Source organism: Phoca vitulina, unplaced genomic scaffold (genome assembly GCF_004348235.1).
Source record: "Phoca vitulina isolate PV1807 unplaced genomic scaffold, GSC_HSeal_1.0 scaffold3, whole genome shotgun sequence".
Taxonomy (NCBI): Eukaryota; Metazoa; Chordata; class Mammalia; order Carnivora; family Phocidae; genus Phoca; species Phoca vitulina.
The window spans coordinates 6,461,402-6,484,438 of record NW_022589706.1 but is presented as its reverse complement, the minus strand read 5'-3'; the positions used below and the strand labels follow the sequence as shown (position 1 = coordinate 6,484,438).

General features: G+C 34.7%; 1 protein-coding gene across 4 annotated transcripts in view; it reads right to left on the bottom strand.

Annotated features, from left to right (window-relative positions):
- CPEB2 (cytoplasmic polyadenylation element binding protein 2) overlaps positions 1–23,037 on the bottom strand; it is a 70,659-nt gene that overhangs the window by 35,216 nt on the left and 12,406 nt on the right. For all 4 annotated transcript variants that reach the window (XM_032399957.1, XM_032399962.1, XM_032399968.1 and 1 more), the window contains 2 exons: positions 21,598–21,688; positions 5,647–5,697 (listed from right to left, as the gene is read on the bottom strand). In XM_032399957.1, the coding sequence (XP_032255848.1) occupies positions 5,647–5,697; positions 21,598–21,688 (142 nt within the window). The remainder of the gene's footprint in view (positions 1–5,646; positions 5,698–21,597; positions 21,689–23,037) is intronic.

Here is a 23,037-nt window from a genome sequence, read left to right as displayed (position 1 = left end):
TGAGGTTATTCAATACTAAAATAGTCAAAATATGTACAAATGTTCATAACATCTTAGGTTTCATCTCATTCCTAGGCTTGAACACATTATTTAGAAAATTTCTCCAACTATCTCATACCTGAGGAATTTTAGAATCCTGTAAAGAGCTATTCCACTTATTTTTTGGACAACTCTCAAATTCCAAATCTCTACATTACCAAAAATAGAACTGACTGCAGATGAAGCTAAACCATGCGAAACATTTCCCATCCCCTGTCATGGAAATAACCAATCTGCTACCATCACACTCAACAATGGTCTGTGTACTCACTTTCCTACCAGTGTTCTTATGGGAATTTCTGGGGTATGTTCCTCTATAACTCTGATTCAGAATTATGAAAAGCCCCCAGTAAGAAAAGAAAATCATTAAATTATTATTCGTTACGTTTTAATTAAAGAAGACTTCTTTAAACATACGCCCCTCCAAACTCATTTAGAATATGACTTAGAAAAAAAGGGAGCAATTTTTGCATAAAAACTATTTAGAATATTAAATTTCAGGTACATAAGTTTTATAAAGCATTATAAAAAAGTACAACTCATTCAAAAGTAAGGAATTGGCTTTTTAACATACATATGTGAATATATATGTGTATACATGTATATGCATGTATGTTAGATTATACATATATTTTTTTCATGGAGATAACAAGGTTGTGAAAAAAGACCTTTTCTATACAAGTGACTTTACAATTAATTTGGTCCTGGGTTATCAATAATCTTATTTAGGTTCTAACCCATAAAAAAGAAATAGGATTCTGACATTCATTTTGGTGTCTTTGTGCCTTTATATATTTGCTCTTAGCTACAGCTGTGGTACATGAATTACTGCAGCTGGAGGAAGAGATGGGTAAACATACTAAATTAGCTGGAAATACTTAGGTTAAAGTTCTCTTGGTGTGAAACTAAAGAAATTCTTATTTCTTGCTCTAAGAAGCCAAAGCCAGGGAGAGAAATATACCCCCAAATCAGAATCCTTTTCAAGATCCAAAATAAATCTGTCATCTACTCCACTTACTTCCATCAGCATAAAAAAGAATTGATTATGTACTCAAGTTTCCTATTTTCATGACTTAATACAGTACATTTAGAATATCTGCCCTCAGAAACACAATTCCATTACTGAGTTAATTTTCTTAGTTAAAAGATAAATATAACTTCTCTCCTCCCAAAAAGTAGAGCAAGCTCTTGATTACAAACATGGCTGCAAGTGGTTAATCACAGCAAATTTAAATTTCAAATTAGTTTGCATCACCCCATACTTCTGCTATCTGTTCTCCTTTTGAAAAGCCATATGTTCTAATAAAGATATAAGCTATTTTTCCTTGGGAGAGGGGTGAGAGGAACACAACATGATCCAAATAGAAACAAATACTTGAATGATACATCATTCTGAATTAGTTCTCACCACTACAAAAACAGGGTGGCTCTGTTTTATTTCGTTCTTTCCTACTGACAATAAAATATGTCAGATTTATACACTTACAAATATAAATATTCAGGCTGTCAATCTAATTTCAGACAGTATTTAACTTTTGTTTTTTAGACAATCTACTCATTCCTATATAATGTGACTTCCCTAAAGTGCTTCTGGTTGTTAAACTTGGACTCTTCTACAATATTATTCAATAGTGGTGGTCTCCACCAGTCAATTCAACTTGATTTCTAGTTAGATTGAGGGACATGGTGTGTTCAGGAGCCTACTTGCAGTCGTATTTCTATGGCATTTTTTATTGGTTTTTTTTTTTTTTTTTTTAATCTATACAACTTCCCGAGACACATAGATGTGGGATTATACCTCTTTTTCTCAGAGTTAACAGAGGCTCAAAGGATTTGCCAGAGATATTTCACAGTTTTATCTTGTCTGACCAACTTCCTGACCTTTACCCCATTCCCTGTTCATTTCTTAAAGGAATATTTCAAAGTTTAACTATAATGTCAACTGACCAGGAAGGTAGAATCATGAAAGCTTTACAACATATGCCTTATCTGCATAACAACTGTACTACTATTTATGTATTATTTTTTAGTAAATGGGCTCAAGCCTGGCACCTAGTAATAGCCTAGTAACATCACAGATTTCTGCCAGTTCTGTGTTTTCTAAGTAGTCATGCATTTATTTTAATACGTATTTGTGTACCACTAAAGTCATCTTGGGTACCACAAGGGACATGCACACCATACTTTAGGAAACACTGCCCAAGAGAGTCATTTTGCTTTTGACCCAAATTTTCTTCCTATTATAGTTCCTTCCAAATGGTTCTGGTTTGGCTTCCTGCAATAACATAAAACAAACCTTCTTTGGTCACTATACGTAACTTCCTTCAAATACTTGAAAACACTGGTTACATCTTCTTTTAATTTTATATTCTCCAACACTTTCATCTATTCAGAGGACATGAATGTATTCTTTCAAAGTCATTTTGTCACCTTTCATCATCACCCATTGCCACAGCTAACTCTTTTCTTATAGGAACTGTTCTAAACACTTTACATGAATGAATTCCCTCACTTCTCAAAACAATCCCCGAGGCGGGCAGCACTTTATCTACTTTTGACATAAAGAACCTGAGTCAAGTTGAAGTTAGGTAAACTGTCCAAGTCACACAGAAATAGCAAAGTTGGGTTTAAACCCAGATAATCTAGCTCCAGAGTCTGTGGTACCAACTATTGTTTTTTCTTTAAGTTCAATTACCCAACATATAGTACATCTTTAGTTTTTGATGTAGTGTTCAATGATTCATTAGTTGTGTATAACACCCAGTGCTCATCAGATCACGTGCCCAACTACTGTTAACTATTGCTAAACCACCACAAAAAAATACTGATGTATAATTTATTACCAAATATTGATTTTCAAAGTCAATAATATTAGCTATGCTTGCTGGTTAAATAATACAACTTACTTAATCAATTGTTAACAGTGAGTTTAAATCTGTGATATATTAAAAAATAATAATTTAAAAAGTCTATGTATTGAGATGCTATAATTTCTTTCATCAATAATATTTAATAATAACTTAATATAGGCAAAGGCTTGGTATTGATATCACTTAATTCCCATATTTCCTAGGGAGACAATATGCTATGAATATACTTAAATTACAAGAATTAAAAGCAGCTCAAGGAAAATTTCCCCTACTTTGTATTGCCATTTGCCTACTTCTCTCTTCAATACCTTAGATGTCTACAAAAAAATTACTTAAATCCTTAATATTCAAATACCTCCTTACCCTATAAATATACCCAATTTCCTAATTCCTGCTTCTCCCTTAACAATGATCCCAAATGAGCAGAATAATTTTTCTTCTCTTGGATCAAATTGTCCTTACTGACCTAAACACATTTTGATGTCCTAGTTTCATTATCTTTTCTCTCCCTAGTGCCTTGCCAGAAAAAGTTCAGAATATCCAGTAGAGCTTACTGTATCGAGTATGTAATGTGGCCCTAGAGTGGCAGGCTATGAAGAGTGCTCACATACTGAAAAAGCAGATTTGTCCAAGATTCAACTCCTGCCTAAAATAAAATACTCTTGTATCTACTAAGTGATGAAACACTTCTAACCTAACATCTAGGCTATTTATCAAGGCTTTAGGTGACTGATGAAATCAATTAATTTACTAATATTTAGTGTAACCATGGGGCACCTTGGTTAGGTGTCTGACTCTTGGTTTTAGCTCAGGTCATGATCTCAGGGTCCTGGGATGAGCCCTGCATGGGGCTCCTGCTCAGTAGGGAGTCTGCTTGTCCCTCTCCCTCTTCCCCCCACCCCCCAGCTCATGCTCTCTCAAATAAATAAAATCTTTAAAAAAATAGTAATATTTAGTGTAGCTGAAAGTGTAAGTTGTAAAAACAGTGCAGCTCCTAAGTTCTTTGCTCACATATAACTGATGTATTCCATTGTGATTACAATATACTTCTGAATTGCCCTAGTGTACTATGCATAAAGAAATCTCAGAACACCTGTGAATGATCTAACGTACTGTCTCATACAGTAGCTTCCTTCAAATGGATCTTAACAGAGTATGAGAAATATACACATTCTATTTTTTCTACTGAATTGTTTTTAGAAGTTATAATAGAAATGTGAATGATTTTTATTACATAGAATGTCCCAAAAGAAAATTATTTAAGGAAGTCAGGGTAAATATATAAATAGTTTATTGTTACCTAAACACATCATTATTTTATAAATCACGTCATGAAGATAAAAATTATGATCTATTTTCAGTTTGTAAACTCAATTTCAACACTGTAAGTTTTAGTAACAGATTTAGAGTTCAGAGACTAGCTATTGAAATGGCTTTTTTTTTTTTTTAATTCCATGGTAGAAAAAAAGTTGACTGAAGAAGCCCTGGGATGCAATTTCTAGTACCTGTCTGGTCAAAGTCCATGTAAGCACTATAATTCGCTGAATTCATGCATGTGGTCTGCTGGACTGTTGTAGGTCTAGCCCAGATGTAGCCTCAGCCTAGAGAGCACAGTCAGGCCCCAGGGTGAGAACCTTGACAATTCAACCTCTAACCATCCTTCAAGATCCTAACAGATAACCCAGTGCTTAGACTAAGCTGGCACGTGGTGGGCAACTCAATATATAACAATCCAATGTTAAATGAACCAATCAATCACATCACCAGACACTCTGCTTCTTCAATTTCTCTCATTCCAAAATCCTATTTCCCTTGACAATCTCCCAGGTGGCCTGGACTTTATTCCCACTTTTCCGTCACTACAGTCTTTACTTAGTATTAGTTCACATGGTCGAGCTTTATACTCGCTTTTTTTAGACTTTGTTCCCCAACTTCACTGCCATCTGTTCTTAACAAAGTTTTCGTTAAAATAGAAGAGCGAAGCCATTCTAATTATATAATTATGTATTTTAAAGTAAGTACTATCTCTACTCTTCCTTCTTCCTACTTCCCTCTCTTCGTCCACCCTCTGATTTAAAAATACCTTTGTGAAGGGTATTTTCATCCTCCACGTCTACTCCCACAGTCACGGATGTGCTAAGTACTGCCACTCTGAATACAATGTTTGTCCAACAGAAAGAAAACAAACTTTAATGAAAGTTTATTTATCCTGTTTCTAACTCTGGTGAAGTTCACTGTGAAACTTCCTAGTCAGAATAAATTAAGTTAGTGTGAGCACCACATTTATATAGAATCACTAGTATATTCATTCCCTGGTTAACATAAGCACAAGTACTATACTAAGTAACAAGTTCTATGCGCTTTGCAAATATCACCTCATTTAATTCTCATAATAAACCTTGAGATTGTTATTCCCATTTCATAGATGGTAAACTAAGCCTCACAGAAATTACTGCACAAGGTCTCACCATAAACTAGAAAGCCAGTATTCAAACTCAGGACTCTCTCCAAAGTCTGCGATCAATGAATTAAATCACACTGTCACAAATACACTACAATGACTGCTTTGACAGCCAGAATATATTCAAACTTGTAATTCTGCTTTCTGTACAGAAGTTGTAGTTTTATTTTTATACTTATAAAATAATTACCTTCTGTGTATGGGGAAGGTAATTACTCAATCATATTTATTTATATGAGTCAAATTGGAAACGTAAAATGTTTTTATAAAACTTACCATTTAACATCAACAGATTATCAGTTCCTGGATGTGGATAGCTCAATCGACCTTTAAAAAGACAGGAAAGGTAAATTTGAAGATTATGGAGCTACTTGAAAAGCAAAAAAAGGGAAGAGGGATAGGGAGGAAATTACCGAACATGGTATATTTTTTAAATTAAAAAAAAAATTTCTTAACTCAAAACATATTAACCAAAATCATCTTTGAAATTTGAAAGCAAGACACAAAACAGCTAACCTTAGTTCCCAGATCATAAGAGCACAATGTGACTTAGGAGCAATGCCTGGAGAATAAAGCCTATTTGTTTTTTGAGATGTAAAAATAATGTAGGTATCCTGGTCCTCCAAACTTAAAATAGGATGTAAACATTTTTTAGTATTTTCAAAACTGTTTATAATTCTCTCCACAGCTTTCTTTTTCCAAAAATAAAATCTGAAGAGAAGGAATTTATATTCCTAACCAAAATACAACCAAAATATTAAAATAAAAAATGAGTACCAAATCTCATCACAACTTGCCACTTAATTCAATATGATTTTATATATAGTTGTATTTAAATAAGGATGTTTGATGAAAACGTCTTCAACATATTATTACAAGTGATATTGCAAATTTAACCTGTTCAAAGTTTACAAGCGATCTAAAAATAAAAAAAAGGAAAATATTAAAGCTAAGGAGCATAGTAGCCTAGTATTTCCTTTGAGCCATTCTTCATTTAAGAGTTTTGCACTTAATACATGCAGAAGGGACAGCAGTACTGCAGACTGCTGGGGAAAAGAAGAAAAGGCATGTCTGAACATACTGTGAGGCTCATTCAGCATTTCTACATCGTAACGCTTGTTTGACTACCTGCCAACATCGAGGATGATCATTGTTTTTAGCCCGTTAAAATAGAGGATCTTCCTCTAATGCCTGAATCTCTGATGGACTATTAGAAAGGTTCATTAAAATCTATTGAGAAAACGACTAAAATTAAATGTCTGTGCGATAGAACATCAGCAGCTTTCAGCACAGCCCTTTAAAGACTGTGACAGCTTGGGATGCGCTGCCACCAGAATAGTGACCAATAAATATCCGAATGAATCTGACATGATTAATAAGGAATACAGATTAACTGCATCTACCTCGACCACCTCAGCAACTGTAAGGCCCCGTATTACACCCAAACATTCCATACAAAACACAGACTGTTGGGTTTTAATTATGAAGCTAAAGAATTCAATCATCTGCCAATGAAGGAAATAATCCAATTCTGACATTAAAATATATATATATATTTGAGCTATAGATTTATACATATACTAATACACACACACATACTTCATCTGGGCTCTAATTTAACTGTAGTAGATTCAGACTCAAAGTGGTGAAACAAAACAAACGTTACTGTCCTTCAAAAGACAACTGACCACCTCTTATTTACTCCTGCATTTCATGCAGCATGACCTCAGTAGACTAATAAAGTCGTCATACTCTGAAAACATGCAAATAAGTTTATTGTTGTAATACCTTAGTATGGAGTGAGAAAGAAGACAGCACATACAAAAGGCAGAAGATACAAAGAGAAAGCAGACCTTTTCTAAACTGGATTTCAACAGCACAGAGCTTTACTTTGTCTGAACTATCATAGCTTATTCTGGAAATATGCTTATTTCTAAACATCTTGTTGCAGATGACTAAATTTAGAGAGCAATTTAAGGCCATGAAAAATCAGTTATTTTTGACTTGAGATTGAAAATCAAGACCCCTATGAAAGTGGTAGCTTGTATTGCTCTATCTACTGTAACAAGTTCATTAAGTCTTGTACCCCTACAGTGTGTAGGATGCTAAGGACACAACTATGAGTGAGTCTCTGCTTATGATGTGGTACGGAAGACAGGAAGAAACAACTTCAATAAAATCTGCCATGTTAAAAGAATCATGTACAGTATGCTATATAAAAAACAAAGGAGGGGCGCCTGGGTGGCTCAGCTCATGAACCCAGGGTCCTGGGATTGAGCCCCGCATCGGGCTCCCCGCTCAGCAGGAAGCCTGCTTCTCCCTCTCCCACTCCCCCTGCTTGTGTTCCCTCTCTCGCTGTCTTTCTCTCTGTCAAATAAATAAAATCTTAAAAAAAAAAAAAAAATAAATAAAAAAAAAATAAAAAACAAAGGAGTATTTAACCAAGCAGGGACTCAGGAAAGACCTCCTAGAGAAGGAAAACTGAGCAAAGCCTTAAGCCAGGTTCCACTCAACTTTCAACTGCCACGTATTTATCCTCTAACAGGTTCATTGTTTGCTTTACCTATCCTAAGACACAAGTAAGAAGATATTTTCATTGCTAATAGTCTTTTGATTTCCTGGCTCTGAATGGACTTAAAAGGCACACCCTTTATGTAAAAAGTTCACAAGGTAGATATCTATTTACAGGATGAATATTTGCATATATGTTCTAAATATATAATTCTCCAAATAGGAAAATCTCTCAATATAACTAATCAAATACTCCAAAACGAAATAAGCAAACTCAGACTCATTTTTCAATTATCCAATCCCTTTTCCTCTACCACAGCAAACTATCAGTACATCTTAAGACAAGTAACCTTTCTATTTACCTGGGATAGTATTAAAATTACTTTCACTAAGAACATGATAATTTATAGAAATAACTAAAATTTGAGGGCTTACTCCAGGCCAAGAGCTTTTCTAAGTTCTTTACAACCAATTATTTAGCCCTTACGGACATCCTGTGAATTAGGTACGATTATCTTCTCATCTGAAGGTGCAGACGCTGTACCACAAAAGGTCACAAAATTTGCTCAAGGTTATACTGCTGGCACATAGCACCAGCAAGACATGACCCTGGGCAGAATGGCTCCGCGCGCTTACTCATGATCTGATAATGACTTCCCAGTTGATAAAATAATACAGAGAAAGGTATGTATGGTTAGTTATAGGGCAAATTCCTATCCTAAATCCATTAAAAGTATTCACAGAGTGACTATGTAGTATATTAGATAACTTACACTTTAATACAGAAAAAAAAAAATCACATTGCCGTAAAACCAGTTTCTCCCTATTGTCTAGACGCCCTGGGGCGCAGAGACTGCCAGTTGTACATTAACCCCTGTACATGTCAATAACAGAAACCCCAAATCCTACCAAGGTGCAGGGCTGCCCAGAGTAAAAAAAAACTAAATTTCCCAGCCTCCCTTGTAGTTAAAGTGTGCCCATGGGAGTAAGACCTAGCCAATGGGATGTAAAATAAAGCTGGTGTGTGCAGTTTCTGGCAAGTATCCCTAAAAGGGAAGACTTTCCCTTTCCTTTCCTTTTCTGCCTGCTGGAATGCAGATTTGATGGCTAACCTGAATCAGCCATATTATATTATGAGGCCACAGCCAGGTGGTAAGGACAGCAGAACAAAAAGACAGGTGCCTAGATGCATGAACAGCACCACACCACTTCTAGGGGTGTTATATTTTTGTAATAGAAAAAAAAAAAATCTTGTTTAAGCTGCTTATGTGTTTTCTGTTGTCCCAGAAGAACCTAACCTTACAAAATAAAGCCCTCTAGTCTAAATTTGTGCAAGCCAGGTTATTATTTATTATTGTGAAAATATGATATAATAATTTCATGATGGTTTTAATATATCTATAATTAATGGGTATCTCCTACTCTTGGCACTTCTTTTACATTGATACTATGCAATTTAAAAATAGATAATTTTGAAAAACGTATTTATTCTTAGGTGTCAGTAAATAACTAGAGAACATACAGTATCTTAAAATTTGTCTTATTAGTCTATTATGATTTTAATTATCTGTATAATACATATATAAGAGGCAATTCATGTCGGCCATTTTAAATGTATATTCAAGCAGCAAAAAACAGAAATTTGATGACTGCATCCAACTTATCACTTATATAGATGAATTACCAATTACTAAAATAGAAAGCAAAACGGTATTTAAAGACATGCAATAACTTAAGCCAGCATTAAAGACTATTTCATATATACTTAAGTTGTTTCTCCAAATTACCTACTTACTCTGAATAAAAAGAACTTATAAAATAGAGATGATAAAATAATGACACTTATGTCACTTCTCTTTGGATTTAAACATACTTTTACAATTGCGGAAATGTGAATCAGAAAGGATAAAATGAAGCAATCACTTTCTTAACATCTGTTAATGTTTGTGTAGGCTCAAGTTGAAAGCCTCCAGTAAAAAGTAAGCTCTAGTACCCCATTTGCTAAAGCATCATATTTCCCTTCCCAGATACCATACACTCTTGGTTTGCTCTCACTAGCTACTCCTGAAATGCTCTTTCCTATGTCTCCCTCCTCAACTTTTAAATGGTGAGGCCCCAGTATTCACTCCTGGGACTTCTCTTTCTATACCACCCCCCTACGTGATGTTATCTACTACCAAAGCTTCATACATCATCTCTAAGCAGGTGACTCCCACATTTATACCTCCAACTGCAACCTCTCACCCATACTTCCCCAGAGTAGCATAGAACACAGTCTTCCTTTCATATGGATGCTCATCCCCAAACCCTGGGTTACCTCCACACTTCATTCTGTGTAATCTGTGTACAAATCAGTCAACAATTCCTGACTGCTCTATTATAAACACAGAGCTAGATTTGACTGCTCTTCATCAGCTCCTTCTTGGTTTCCCTAGCGCAAGCCATCCCCATCTCTTCACAGAGTACTAGAATAACCTGAGAGTCTAGTCTCCATTCAGCAGCCTGTGTGATCCTTTTAAAATCTAAATCAGTTCGTGTTCTTCTATTGCTCAAAATCCTCCCACGCTGGCCGCTCATCCTCTAACCATTCTAACCATGCTGGCCTCTTTGCTATTACTCAAACTTGGGCGTATTCCCATTTCAGGATCTATTTCCTCTTCTATTTAAAATGCATTTGCCCAGATATGACCAAAGCTTGTACCTCTCGCTTCATTCAGGTGTTTTAAGAGATGCCATCAGAGAACATTCTAAAATAGCAGCTTCTTTCTTTCTCTATCTCCTTGACACTATATTTTTTTCTTCATAGCACTGGTTCTTTTTGTCTCCATCCTTCCTTAAAACAGAAGATCCATGAGGAGAGGACTTGTCTTTTTTATTCTCTACTGTATCTCTAGCATCTAAAACAGAGCCTAGTACATAACAGGCCCTTAAGTATTTGCTAAATGGATGAATGAAATATCTCATTGTATTATGTGACCCTTGAGCTCAATCGAAAGCTTACTACTAAATATGTGTTTGTATGTGGGGCATAGGAAGGACATTCTCTCAGTAAATGGAAAAATTACAGAGTAAGTGTTTATTACTTCATTTTTAAACTTCTTAAGAATGGTAAGGAGAAGGAGGAAGACAAGTCTTGCTTTTTGCCCTTTGTCAAGATAAATTTTTCCCTTCTCCACAAATATTTTTTTTTAATGAATACATCTAAAACATGACCTCCAAAGTCCCAATATTCACAGTTAATGATGTCAACCCATTCCTCATTAGTGACGATAAAATTACTAAAGAACAATGTCACACATTCTGCCAACTTCTTTTAACAACAAAAAATTTTAAATCACATATTAGAATCATAAAGATATTAGGTTAGAATTAATATTAAACCAAATAACAAAACAGGCAGTATGGTACAGCAGTTAAAAGCACAAACTCAAGAGTCCAACCACTTTATAGCACTGAAACTTGGACAATTATTGTTAGTGAGCCACCATAGTCACCCAACTGTAAAATAAGAGTTAATAGCCACACCTTAGCTGTGAGAATGACTTACGTTGATACATACATGTAAAGTCCTCAGAGCAGTGTTTGGCATGTATCAAGTGCTTAGTACGTGATATGTATCATATGTCTTATATTGTGTGCATATGTGTGTGTGTTTATTATACACATGAACAAGTTATACAAATGAAAAGATCTAACACTTCCTTCTCATATGCTTTAAATATAAAGCATTCTTTCACGGGTTTGGTCATCTCTTCTAATATTTTTTCATTTTCTATGTTTTACCTTTATTTCCAAATCAGTTAGAAAGAAAATGGTTCACAGGAAGTCTGGTAAAATCCACTTAGAATGTGGTCATTACCAACCTTGAATAACTCCAATCTCTGTTCAGATCCAAGGGGCAGGACAGTCATTCCTGACCTCACTCCCAAATCTCAATGCATGCCTCATAAAAGCCTAAGAATAAGATCATACAAATGCAGAAAAGACCCTTAGATCCAAAGTACCAGATCCCAAGAGAGCAAAAGAATCATTCTTTAATAAAAGCCATCAATCTGAGTTTCCAGGAAAATTAACCTAGTTAACTCACTCTTAAAGCAGGGTCCCATTATAAGTTTTTTTCACTGAATTATTTACAACTTTAAAAACTTTTATCCAATCAATACTAGAAAACATACTAAGAAACACCAAAGAATACAGAATATCAAAAAGTTTGTTTCAAGTAAAGTATAACCACAAAAGAATGACAACAACAACAAAAGACTAAACTCATTAATCATCTGCTAAGATAATGTATCACCATAAAGTTATTACAATAAAACTGGTATTAAGATATATGCAATTAATATTAAAATCAAGTTGAACTAATGGTTGCAAATAAATTGTGATACTTTTATAAATGAAAATAATATTAAGAATAACAAATGGGCAATCAAGCATTGCCAGTGGCAGTGTAAACTGGCATAACACTTAAAATAAGTTGGCAATACATGTGTTTAGAGCCTCAAAAACAAATGTATTAAGTCTATTTTTGGAAAAAACACAGAAAAAGCTCACTGATTTTTATTTAAAAATTTGAAATACCTAAATTTCCAACTGTAGGGGAATGGTTACACAAACTATTTTAAATGCATGTAAATAATTTTTAAAAGTTCTAAGTAAATACTGATATAAATAAGAATTACTATAGAAAAATGTTTCATCATTCAACCAATAATTTATTGAGCCCTTTCTATTTGTTTGGCACTACAATAAACGCTGACTCAAGATACAGCAAAAACAGAGGTGTTCATTGCTCCCATGACACAATATCATGTGAGAGATACATACATTGAAAAAAAACGACTGAATCAAAAATAAATGAGCAAGGTACTCCATTTAAAAAGGAATATGATTCTTTAACAATCTTTAACAAAGTAATTTACTACTGACTAGGAGTGTTAGGGAGGCTTCACTAAAGAGATAAGCAGACTAGGGATTATAAAGATTTCCAATTGAACATGTTGGTCTGAATGCATGTGTGCATCTTTGTTGGTTTCTGAAACCCCTAAAATGACAGTACAGAAGTTTTAAAGAGGCATAACTTCATCAGGACAAAGAAAATGAGACAGGATCACAGAAGAACTATGTCAACAAATTTTTGGAAGCTGTGAACATGAACGGTTGAGTGGTTAACTGCCTTTGTAGACCAGAAATCATTGACAACACTGAAACCTAAACTGGTGTGTGCATGGGAAGACTATCCAGAAACAAGCCGTTTACTGCAGCAGATAGCTGGAGATGTTCAGAAATAAGAAGCTCTAGTTCTCACTGAGAGTAGATGTGGGGTGGAGAATCAGAGAGACACACAGGCCCCTCTTCGGCTTTTCTAAGGCAGCTAGAAGTCAGGTCTCCAGCTCCCAGGCAGAAGAATGGAAGACATAGATCCAGGGTTCATTTCCCGAACCAAAAGAAAAGACCTAAATACAGACATGGTGAGAGTTCTACCTGGTTGGTTTATAGCAATGCTCACCAATTTATAAACCCCAGCTACATACACAGAGCTTCCCAATCACCATTTTTATGTCTTATCTTTAAAAATGAACAGAGAGCAAAGGATCATAAGATATTTGACGAACACTTCCAGCACGAGTAAAAGAAAGAACAAACCAAACAAATAGAAAAGAGGAACTTAGAAGTATAAACAATATAAGGAAATGGAAAAATAATCTTCAGACACTACAATATAGTGTTCAAAGATAAGTACACCAGAGAATCAATATCAAGGAAGAATAGGAAGGTTCTGTGAATTTTTTTTAAAGAGGGTCTTAAAAGTTCTTCAGAGAAAAGTTTTGAAATACAAAAATCAATAAAAGGGCTGAAAAATAATAAATGAGGAAATGCCTTCAAAAACAAAACAAAAGATAAAGCAATGAGAAACAGAAAAGCAGAGGAATATAGGAAGTTTACTATTTGAAGAACAGCAATTCCAGAAAGAGAAATACTAAAAATAGAAGGGAAGAAATTATCAAAGAAATACCAAAAATGTCCAAGAACTGAAAGAAATGAATCTCCAACTTAAAAAGACCCAATGAGGGGCACCTAGGTGGCTCAGTGGGTTAAGCGACAGCCAGGTCAATGGGCTTCCTGCTCAGCAGGCAGCCTGCTTCTCCCTTTTCCTCTGCCCCTCCCGGCCTGGGTGCATGCTCTCTCTCAAATAAATAAAATCTTAAAAAAAAAAGAGAGAGACCCAATGGCAATGGACGTGCAGTGAAGGAAATAAAGAAATGGAAGGAAAGTAGAAAGGAACGAAGACAGGCAGCACCCCCTTCCCCGCACATCAGAAGATCCATATATCATTATGAAATTTCAGAACCACAGGCATGAAAATATCTTAAAAACTTCCAGAAAGAAAGACAAAAAATTTAAAAACACAAAACAAGGCAATCAATCATACAAATGAACAGATTTAAGAATGGTTAATACACTTACAGTAACCATGTAAGATAAAAGACAATGAAGCCATGCTTTCAATATTCTCAATTACTAATATGTAAAATTCTACATCAGCCTATCATCTTACATAGTAGAATAAACATGTTTTTACAGATATGAGATTTAAAATGTATGTCCCACCTGAAGGAAGGTACTGGAAGAAAGGCCCAATAAAACAAAGGTATAGAGCATTAAGAAAAGGCTATGGAGATCATGACATGGATTCCAGAGGAAAAAGGAACTCCTAGCATTATGGAGTCCCACAGTGACAGTTATGAAAGGCTGCAAGAAGGATGCCTTCGATGGCAGGGAAAAAAAAAAAAATCAATCTAAGATTATTTGAGGTTTTCAGATATATTGAAAGAAGCTTCAGGGTTCTACTGATAAATTTTGGGATGAATTCAAGTGACAAGTACTTAGATAACACAGCAATCAAACCAAGAGACAATGATTAATTCCAGGAAAAGGATGTAAGGGGGAAAAAAAGCTACATTATGATACAAAACATATGAGGTTAATCTATGAATATTTGTATTGTCACTTCCTAATTTAAACCAAAATGATCCTCTAATCATTTTGAGAGGACAGAGCAGGTAAGTGTTGGGGAATGGGTAAGCCAAAGTACAGAGTCAACAATTAATACCTAAAATGTAGGAAATTTACAAGCCAAACATATTATTTACAAATAATTACACGAAAGTAGCTACCTCTAAGGAATGGGAATCTGTAGCAAAGAGAAGAATGAAGAAAACGACTTCTATTTTTTGTTATATAAGCCTTATGGCACTACTTGACTTTTTAACCTAAGTACCTATATTTTTTAAACTTTTTCTTTAAAGTTAACCAGGTTCGAGGACTGATAAAGATTTGATTATTGCAAATATTTTAAGCTTATATGTAGAAAAAGAAAAGATTAGAAAAATTATACACCAAAATATCAAACGTGGTTATTTTAGTTTGTGGAAATAACTGATGATTGAAAACATTTTTTTCCAGTTTTCCCGAATTTTCTTTAATGAACACATACTACTTTTTTGTAATAAGAAAACAAACATTTTAAAAAAGGATAAAGTCTTATACTCTGGAGGGAAAACCTTCATTAGGGATTCTCAGATGCCTTTCAAATACTATATAAGCAACTAAAATCTGTAAGCCTAATTATCTCAAGTACTCACTTTTATGATGACAAATTCTATATAAAAAATATTTGTTTTATTTTCAATTTAAAAAGAGTTATGAGCCCGTAATTAAAGTCCTAATGAAGATTTGTGGTGAAAACACGCTTTTAGTAAACCCATATATGCTCTGAATAAATAACTGCGTTTTTAAAAAACTCACTGTGGTTTTGACTATTTAAACAGTTTGAGTTACAACAAGCTGCAGTTTTTTAAAAACAAAAACTGCAGCTTGTTGTAACTCAAACTGTTTAAATAGTCAAAACTGCCTGGAAGAAATAACAACTATGTTTCCAAATTTAATAATACTGTTGCTAATTATGTAAAAATAATATTGTTGCTAATTACCTGTTGTTGCAACTACCTAAAAAGAAATATAAATAAAATTTAAAAATCTCTATTCATGATGCCACACTTCAAGTTTTCTAAAACAAGAACTTTTACAAGCACATTTTCACAATTTCCTTTTCAATCTGCAGACATTCTCACTGACAACAAAAGTTAAAATCTTGAAAATTGTACTTTTCTTAAGATGAATTAAATTCTGAGTAGCTGGAGGATAAAGTATTAAGATTCAGGCATATTACAACAGTGATCATCTTAAAGTCAAAATAATTTAACAAACTGTGTAAGGCTTCTATATGAACGATTTATTCCAAAGTTGTTAATGATTTTTTTCTTAGGAAAAAAGAAAAACAAAATACAGGGGAAAGAATACGTAAATCTGACTCCTTTTTAGAATAAAAAGAAACATTTTCTTTAAAGACCGAAAGCATATACAGCAATCCCTCATCTTTTTTTGAAGATATTTTCTATTATACATGATTTTCATTTATACTTTCTGGCACTTGTAAAAATTTTGACTTCAGTAAACACAAGTGGGCTGACGAAAAGTAAAATTAGTTCTGAGAGACGCATTCCTCTCTCTGCCAGAGAATCAGTGAGGGCAGTGTATGAGGAACTTAAGACAATCGACATAACTGCCTGGGCATATATATTATTGGTATTAGTTTTATTTTGCACTTTGTTGTATTTTAATGAATGTCATTAAAACTTTTACAACTTTTCATAGATCTCTTTGATCTTGTTCCACTATTTCAGAGTTTCTCCAAGTGTGCTCTTTACACAACCTGGAGTGCACAGTCTCTTGGAGTGGGGTACTGAAACCTGCCTAATAAATGCTCTCAGAGTTTCAGAATCTCTGCCCAGCTTGAAAGTTCTTAAGTTCTAAAATGTAAATTCTCACACCACAGACTTTTAGAAATTTATACAAGTTACTCTGTGACTTTGTACTTCAAACTTACATTAAGGCCTGCTCAAGAGAATCAGAGGGAAAAGAACAATAGAAGAAAAGAGGCAAGAATTTATTTGATGCTACGGCAACCACTTACTGCCTTACACAGAAGTAATTCCTTATTTTCTCAGTAGTTATCTTCCTTAAAATAGCAGAGATTCTACTTCAGGAGTCTTGGAAAACAGGAGTTTAGCAGTCAAGTAATAAAAATGACGCTAGACACACAAAAATACAGAGTAAATAAAAAGTTTTAAAGGCATCCACTTTTAAACATGTGTTGGCATAAAATCATACTCTAAATCCTTTTTCCTGAATTCCTTTAAATCGTTCAGGGAACACTGGTAGTCATTGTGACTTGCTAAAACAGATCTTTCCAAGAACTGCTATATTACAGCATTTATGCATGAATGAAGTGCATCTTTCCACAGTTTTCAAATCATTTTTTTTAGCTGAAATTAAATTTTTATGTTTACTCTTATACTTTTGGGGAGGGTGTAAGAAATTTTTGGTAATAATGCTTACACAGTAAGACCTTTTTGCGAATTGCTGAGGGTAGGGAGGGAAGAGAGCTTAACAATAATCACTGTCTTGTTCTTTTGTTTAAAGCAGAATGAACTGACCCACACATACATAAAAAGATCACAGATTATTTAACATAGGTATTCAAATACAAAACTGCAATATCACAAAACTGCAGTTGGCAAACCATGATTTACTTTAACCATTAAAAGAATCCATATTTGTTTTTCCTTTGAAAATAAAAATATTTGCCAAGAATGAAGACAGTCATCAGAAAACAGGATGTTAATGGCAAAAAACCACTGCAGAATAAATAAAACAGATCAGTGTCACTGATACTAAGCAAAGCATAAAATGGTGTGTTAGTGTTCCTGATCTGGAGCAAAAGACGGCACGCACTCCTTAGGGCCAGCTGAGCAGTTACATCCCATGAGCGTCAGGCAGCCCTCAACAAGCTAAGCCAGGACTTGTCTACTTTCAGTTCCCCCAATGTGACAGGCTCTTCCATGCACCCTGACCCCTCTGTCTAGTTGACACTTTCCCCCGATACTTTTTCATCTTTGTGCTGTTCAAGCTTCAGGTCTTAGCTTTCTTTAGTCCACAGATAAACTAAGTACCCCCCTCCCCTTACTTATTACCTCTCCAAGCACCTTATCATCTCCCTCCACAGCACTTCTAACACTCTATGATTAGAGGTATGGGTTTTATGTATATAAATATTATATGAGTATATCATATGTATATATGCATATTATACATATGATGATGAGGTCCCTCTTTCCCTAGTAGGCTACAAATCCCACGAGAACAGAGACTATGTCTGTTTTGCACAATTACAACCAAGGTCTTGGACAGTGCCTGGTACAAAAGTGGACACACTTAGTGGATTAAAGTGCATACAGAGCTGCATCTTTGTTTGCCATCTCTTCACACCTTTAGAAATTCAATGAGACAAGACCCTTCCTACCTGCTATGCTAAACCACAGAACCTTAACATTAAACAATGGAGGTTCCCTACTGACCTGTAAAAATCATTGGAGGGTGGGAAAATGGAAACAAGCTGCAGTGAAGCATTCTGGGCTACGGTGGGGATGGGAGGTCCCTCTGTTAGTACTATCAGTCAGTTCTCAGGCCAGTAACTTGCCAGACTTCCTTTGGATTCCAGAGAGCTGCTTGATTGTTTTCCTTTCTACTGACACTAAGTTTTATCTTGAGTAGTTTTCTCTTTTCCTTTAGAAAAGTAGAACTGAATGCAAATTTAGTTTCCGCCTTTCATCTCTGTGGAAGCCAAGCCAGCCTCCATGATGGCCTCCACTGATGCTTGCCTCCCAATATTCACATCTCTTGAGTAGCAGACACCTCCCCAGTTGAGCAGGGATGACCTGTGTAGCTACTAGGATGTCATGGAAATGGTGGTGTGAGACTTCTGAAGCTAGGTCACAAAAGACACTGGGACATTCACCTTGAACTTTATCTTTGCTCTGGGGGATCCACTGAATACACTGTGAGGACACACCAGAAGTTCCGTGGAAGGGTCCACATGGTGAGCAACCGAGTTCTCCTGTCAATGGCCTGGGCTAACTTGCCAGCCACATGAGTGAGCCACCCTGGAAAAGGAACCTCCAGCACCAGTCAAGCCTCCACATGACTGCTACCTCATGAGATCCTCAGCCAGAACCAAGCAGCTAATTTAGCTCTTGAATTCTAACCTAAAGAAATTGTGTGAGATAATAAATGTTTATTGTTGTCTTAAGCTGCTAAACTTAGGGGTAATTTGTTATACAGCAATACATAACAATATAATCTCTCATCACTGAAGTTCCTGTGGAAAATTTTCATATAAGAAATTTTTCTATATGAAAATTTTCTAGAAACTTTTATCATTAATAGAAAGGGAAACAAAAAATTAATTAAAAAAAATTTACCCTACAACTCCCTTTTCCGTTTCCATTAGATCCCATAAGGAAGACAAAGCAAATGGCAGACTTTTTGAAAACATTTAAAAAGGATAACATAAGATTCATTCATTTTTTTTTTTTGGGAAAAAAAAAAAAGAATTTTCTTGTATTAAACAGAAGACACAATTTTCTGAAAGGAATGAAAGATGAGATGGAAGACGCGGGACATAGGCTGAAGTGCTGTCCTGAAGATGAGGAATGGAAAAAAGGGGAAAGTTCCGAGATTGGCTTCTGTTCTGTCACAACCTCACTTATAGCAGAGTTTACTGAGGTCCCACCCAGAGAAAATGTGCAATGATCAGAATACGAGGAGGAAGATATACAATATGATATCCTTATGATATCCTAAAGGCAGTGAAGTCTGTACTAATAAGAAAAGAAAAATCTTCATGTAGCAGCACTTGGGTATGAGGATCATTTTAAATAAGTATATGATGGTAGTATGCAGAAGTACCAGTCTTATTTCTATTTCTATGTAGAGAAGATTTCTCAATTCTTTTTATTTTTTTCTCTTTTAATTCCCTGCCATAATAAATGTGGAACACAAAATACTCCAATTAGAAACAGAGATTTGTTAACATAATTCCAAAAGGTGCTGCTGAACACATTTTCCCCCTTCCCATGGCCAAAGATAATTTTTCTAACAAGAGTTTGAATTCATTTGAGATTCTTTTTTAAATTATTAAATTCCTCTTAGCCTTAGGCTGCTTCCATTTTCTTTTCAAAGTCTTCTTTCTAGGTTTCTCCCAGTTCTATTATAACACAGACTTTAGAAAAAAAGAAAACCTGAGATAATTCTCCAGCAGAGAATGTTTACTCTTAACATTTTCAAAAGACCTTTTTAAAGAAGACTGGGAGAAACAACAATGAAAAATGTTTCATTATTCACTGGTAACAGTGAATAATGACTTTATCTTGTATAAGAATTTCTAAGAGTTTTCTTTCTAGATAAGCCAAAGAAATAAACAGATGGAACTTCTTCATAATCATAAACTGCTGGATTCTATTATTAAACAGTGGATCCAAGACAAATACCATTAGAACTGTCAGAGTAACAGTGAAAGAGAGCAAGACCCCAATATACAGATACTAAAAAAATTAGATTAGGTTTTGGTTAGAAGCACCCCCCCCCAAAAAAACCCCAAGTATAATAGTCTTTATTAGTTTGGGAGAATTACCATTGCCACACACTGTTAACAATCACTAATGATCTCTTGAGCTTTTCACGCTCCTTAAAAATAAAGGAATTAGAAAGACAAGAAACTCCTTTATAAACAAAATCTAGAAACAAAACAAAATGTTTAGATATCTGATCAGTATTACCAACTCAGCCTCAAGCCACCACCTTGCTGCCAACACTTAAGTTCTAGAGTTTTAGGCTAAATGTTTCAAGGGAATTCTTACTTGGCTTTATAGAATTAAAAATGTGGAAAAATTACCAAGTAGCCCACGGTTTTGATTCAATGAGAGATGCTGAGCCAGAACCAACCAAACTGCTCCTGAGTTCCTGACCCACAGAACTGTGTGACATAATAAATGTTCATTGTTGTTTTAAGCTGCTAAATTTTGGGATAATTTATTATGCAGCAAGAGATAGCATATCTCTTATCACCCAAGTACACACTTTTTCTAGATTTTCACCATGAAAATAAAAGGCAATGAAATGTATTGTACAAAGAAATGTAAAATAATTAGTAACATGTAATGTACAGACAAATGAAAACAAGTATGTTAATGAAATATCTTCAGATACAGTTAACAGTAAGACTAATACTCTAAGATCGGTGGAGCTGATTCTTTTTCCTAATCTGCCCCAACTTTTATGAAACCTCAGAGAAGCTACTATAAAAGATCTCCTTTTAAAACCCTATGACAGTAGAAGAAAAATCGGAAAGGAAGTTAACTTAGGGCAATTATAGGTAGTAATCACTGCAAATTGTAAATTCAAGCATTCCAAGGATTTTTTTTTTTTAATTTCTGTATTTGATAGAATTCTAGAAAAGTGACTTATAGTATACACTTAGATCCTATGGCGAACTGCAAAATATTTCTCAACAGTGGCTTTTTCTTAGATAACGAGTCAAGAGGCATGGGTTTACACTTCTCTCTGCATAAATCAGCATAAATCTAAATAAGCTACAAAAGAAAAAGTAGAACTTTTCACAAAGGTTTTTATTAGCAAACATAATAGAATCTTATAGATGACACAGGTGCTACTTAGTGCTAATTTTCTTATAAAAAATGGTGAGACAGACACAGTTCGATGCACGATATAAGAAATAAAAAAAAAGTCACCTACCCTTAAGAGGATCATGCTCTGCTCTCATAATATCAATAAGGGAATTCTCCAAAGAGTGCATATTCAAACTGTCATACATTCTACTTCGATCCTAGAAGAGAAAAAGACTCAATATGATGTATGCAACTTTTTCAAAAACTGATGATAAATATACCATCTAAACCTTCTTACATAAAACAGGACATCTGATTAATATATTACTAATCACTTGCATCCCAAGACAATACCAGTAACTAAGGATGCCATGAGTTACAATATCTCTTGTACTGGAGAATACTACATTTACTGTATTCATCTCTAAAATCACATATCAAAAATAACCTTAATTCACTGGAAGCATTAATATAGTAAAATAATTTCTATTATTATCTCAACTTATAAAGATTTCTGAAATGTTATACACACAGCATTTTTAGTTGTTAACTTCTAAGCTTTTCTCATATATCTAGGAAGACACAGGCACTTAAAAAATAAATATCTGGGGGGAAGGAATTAATCCCATAATGGCACCATACTTTAAATATCTATCAAACAGTGTACATTATTTGACTTAGAATTTCACAATAATAAATACATAAACAACCCATTCAGTTAATATCAAAAGCATGAACTACTAATATCAGAACAAAAACTAACACCTAGAATACTCATAACCAAATCTTGCTCCCTGAAGTCTTCACATATTGGTCTCTGCATTTCTAAATCCTCTTTCCCTCCACACCCTGCAAAGAAGGCAGGGATGCAGGGAAGAGAGGATGGAAAGTATTCTCATCTCAACAAGTTTCCTACCTCAAGTCCCAGAACAAAGTCTTTGTGTAGCTGAAAGTCTTGTTTGCTGTATGTTAAATCTGTCAACCTGCTTACCAGAAGGAATGAGATTCTTCAATGCCTATGAATTTATGCTGTTATTCTGCCCAACACATCTCAATGTACCTGAACAAACATACATGGGGAACAACGACAGCAAGCTCTGGCCCATGACCCCTAAATTGCCAAAATGTCAGAGATGACTCCCACTCATTTAAATGTGTAGGTGTTTGTACAGGTGTATGTATATGAAGGAGAGGCAGGGCAGGCCATTTTTAACTCTCAAAAAATAATTAATACATAAAAAGAAAACGGAAGAGTAAGAAAAATGAGGGGGAAAAAGTCTCTACAGAAATCAGAATTAGGCACTTTTTAACCTGAGTCCATGAACTTCAAGAAGGACCATGAAATCTAAGATTATATACAATATTCTGTATGTGTGTGTACACATAATTTTTTCCTGAAGAAAAGGGCTTCATCAGTTTTCCAAAGGAGTCCACAATCCAGAGACGATTCAGAGCCAGTCTTTCAGAAAGCTAAAGAAAAACATAAAAAGCTTTTACTGAAAATATGTTGATTTATTTACTCCAGCAAGTGGAGTAAATAAATCAGGGTTGTGAGCTTTTAAAGCTA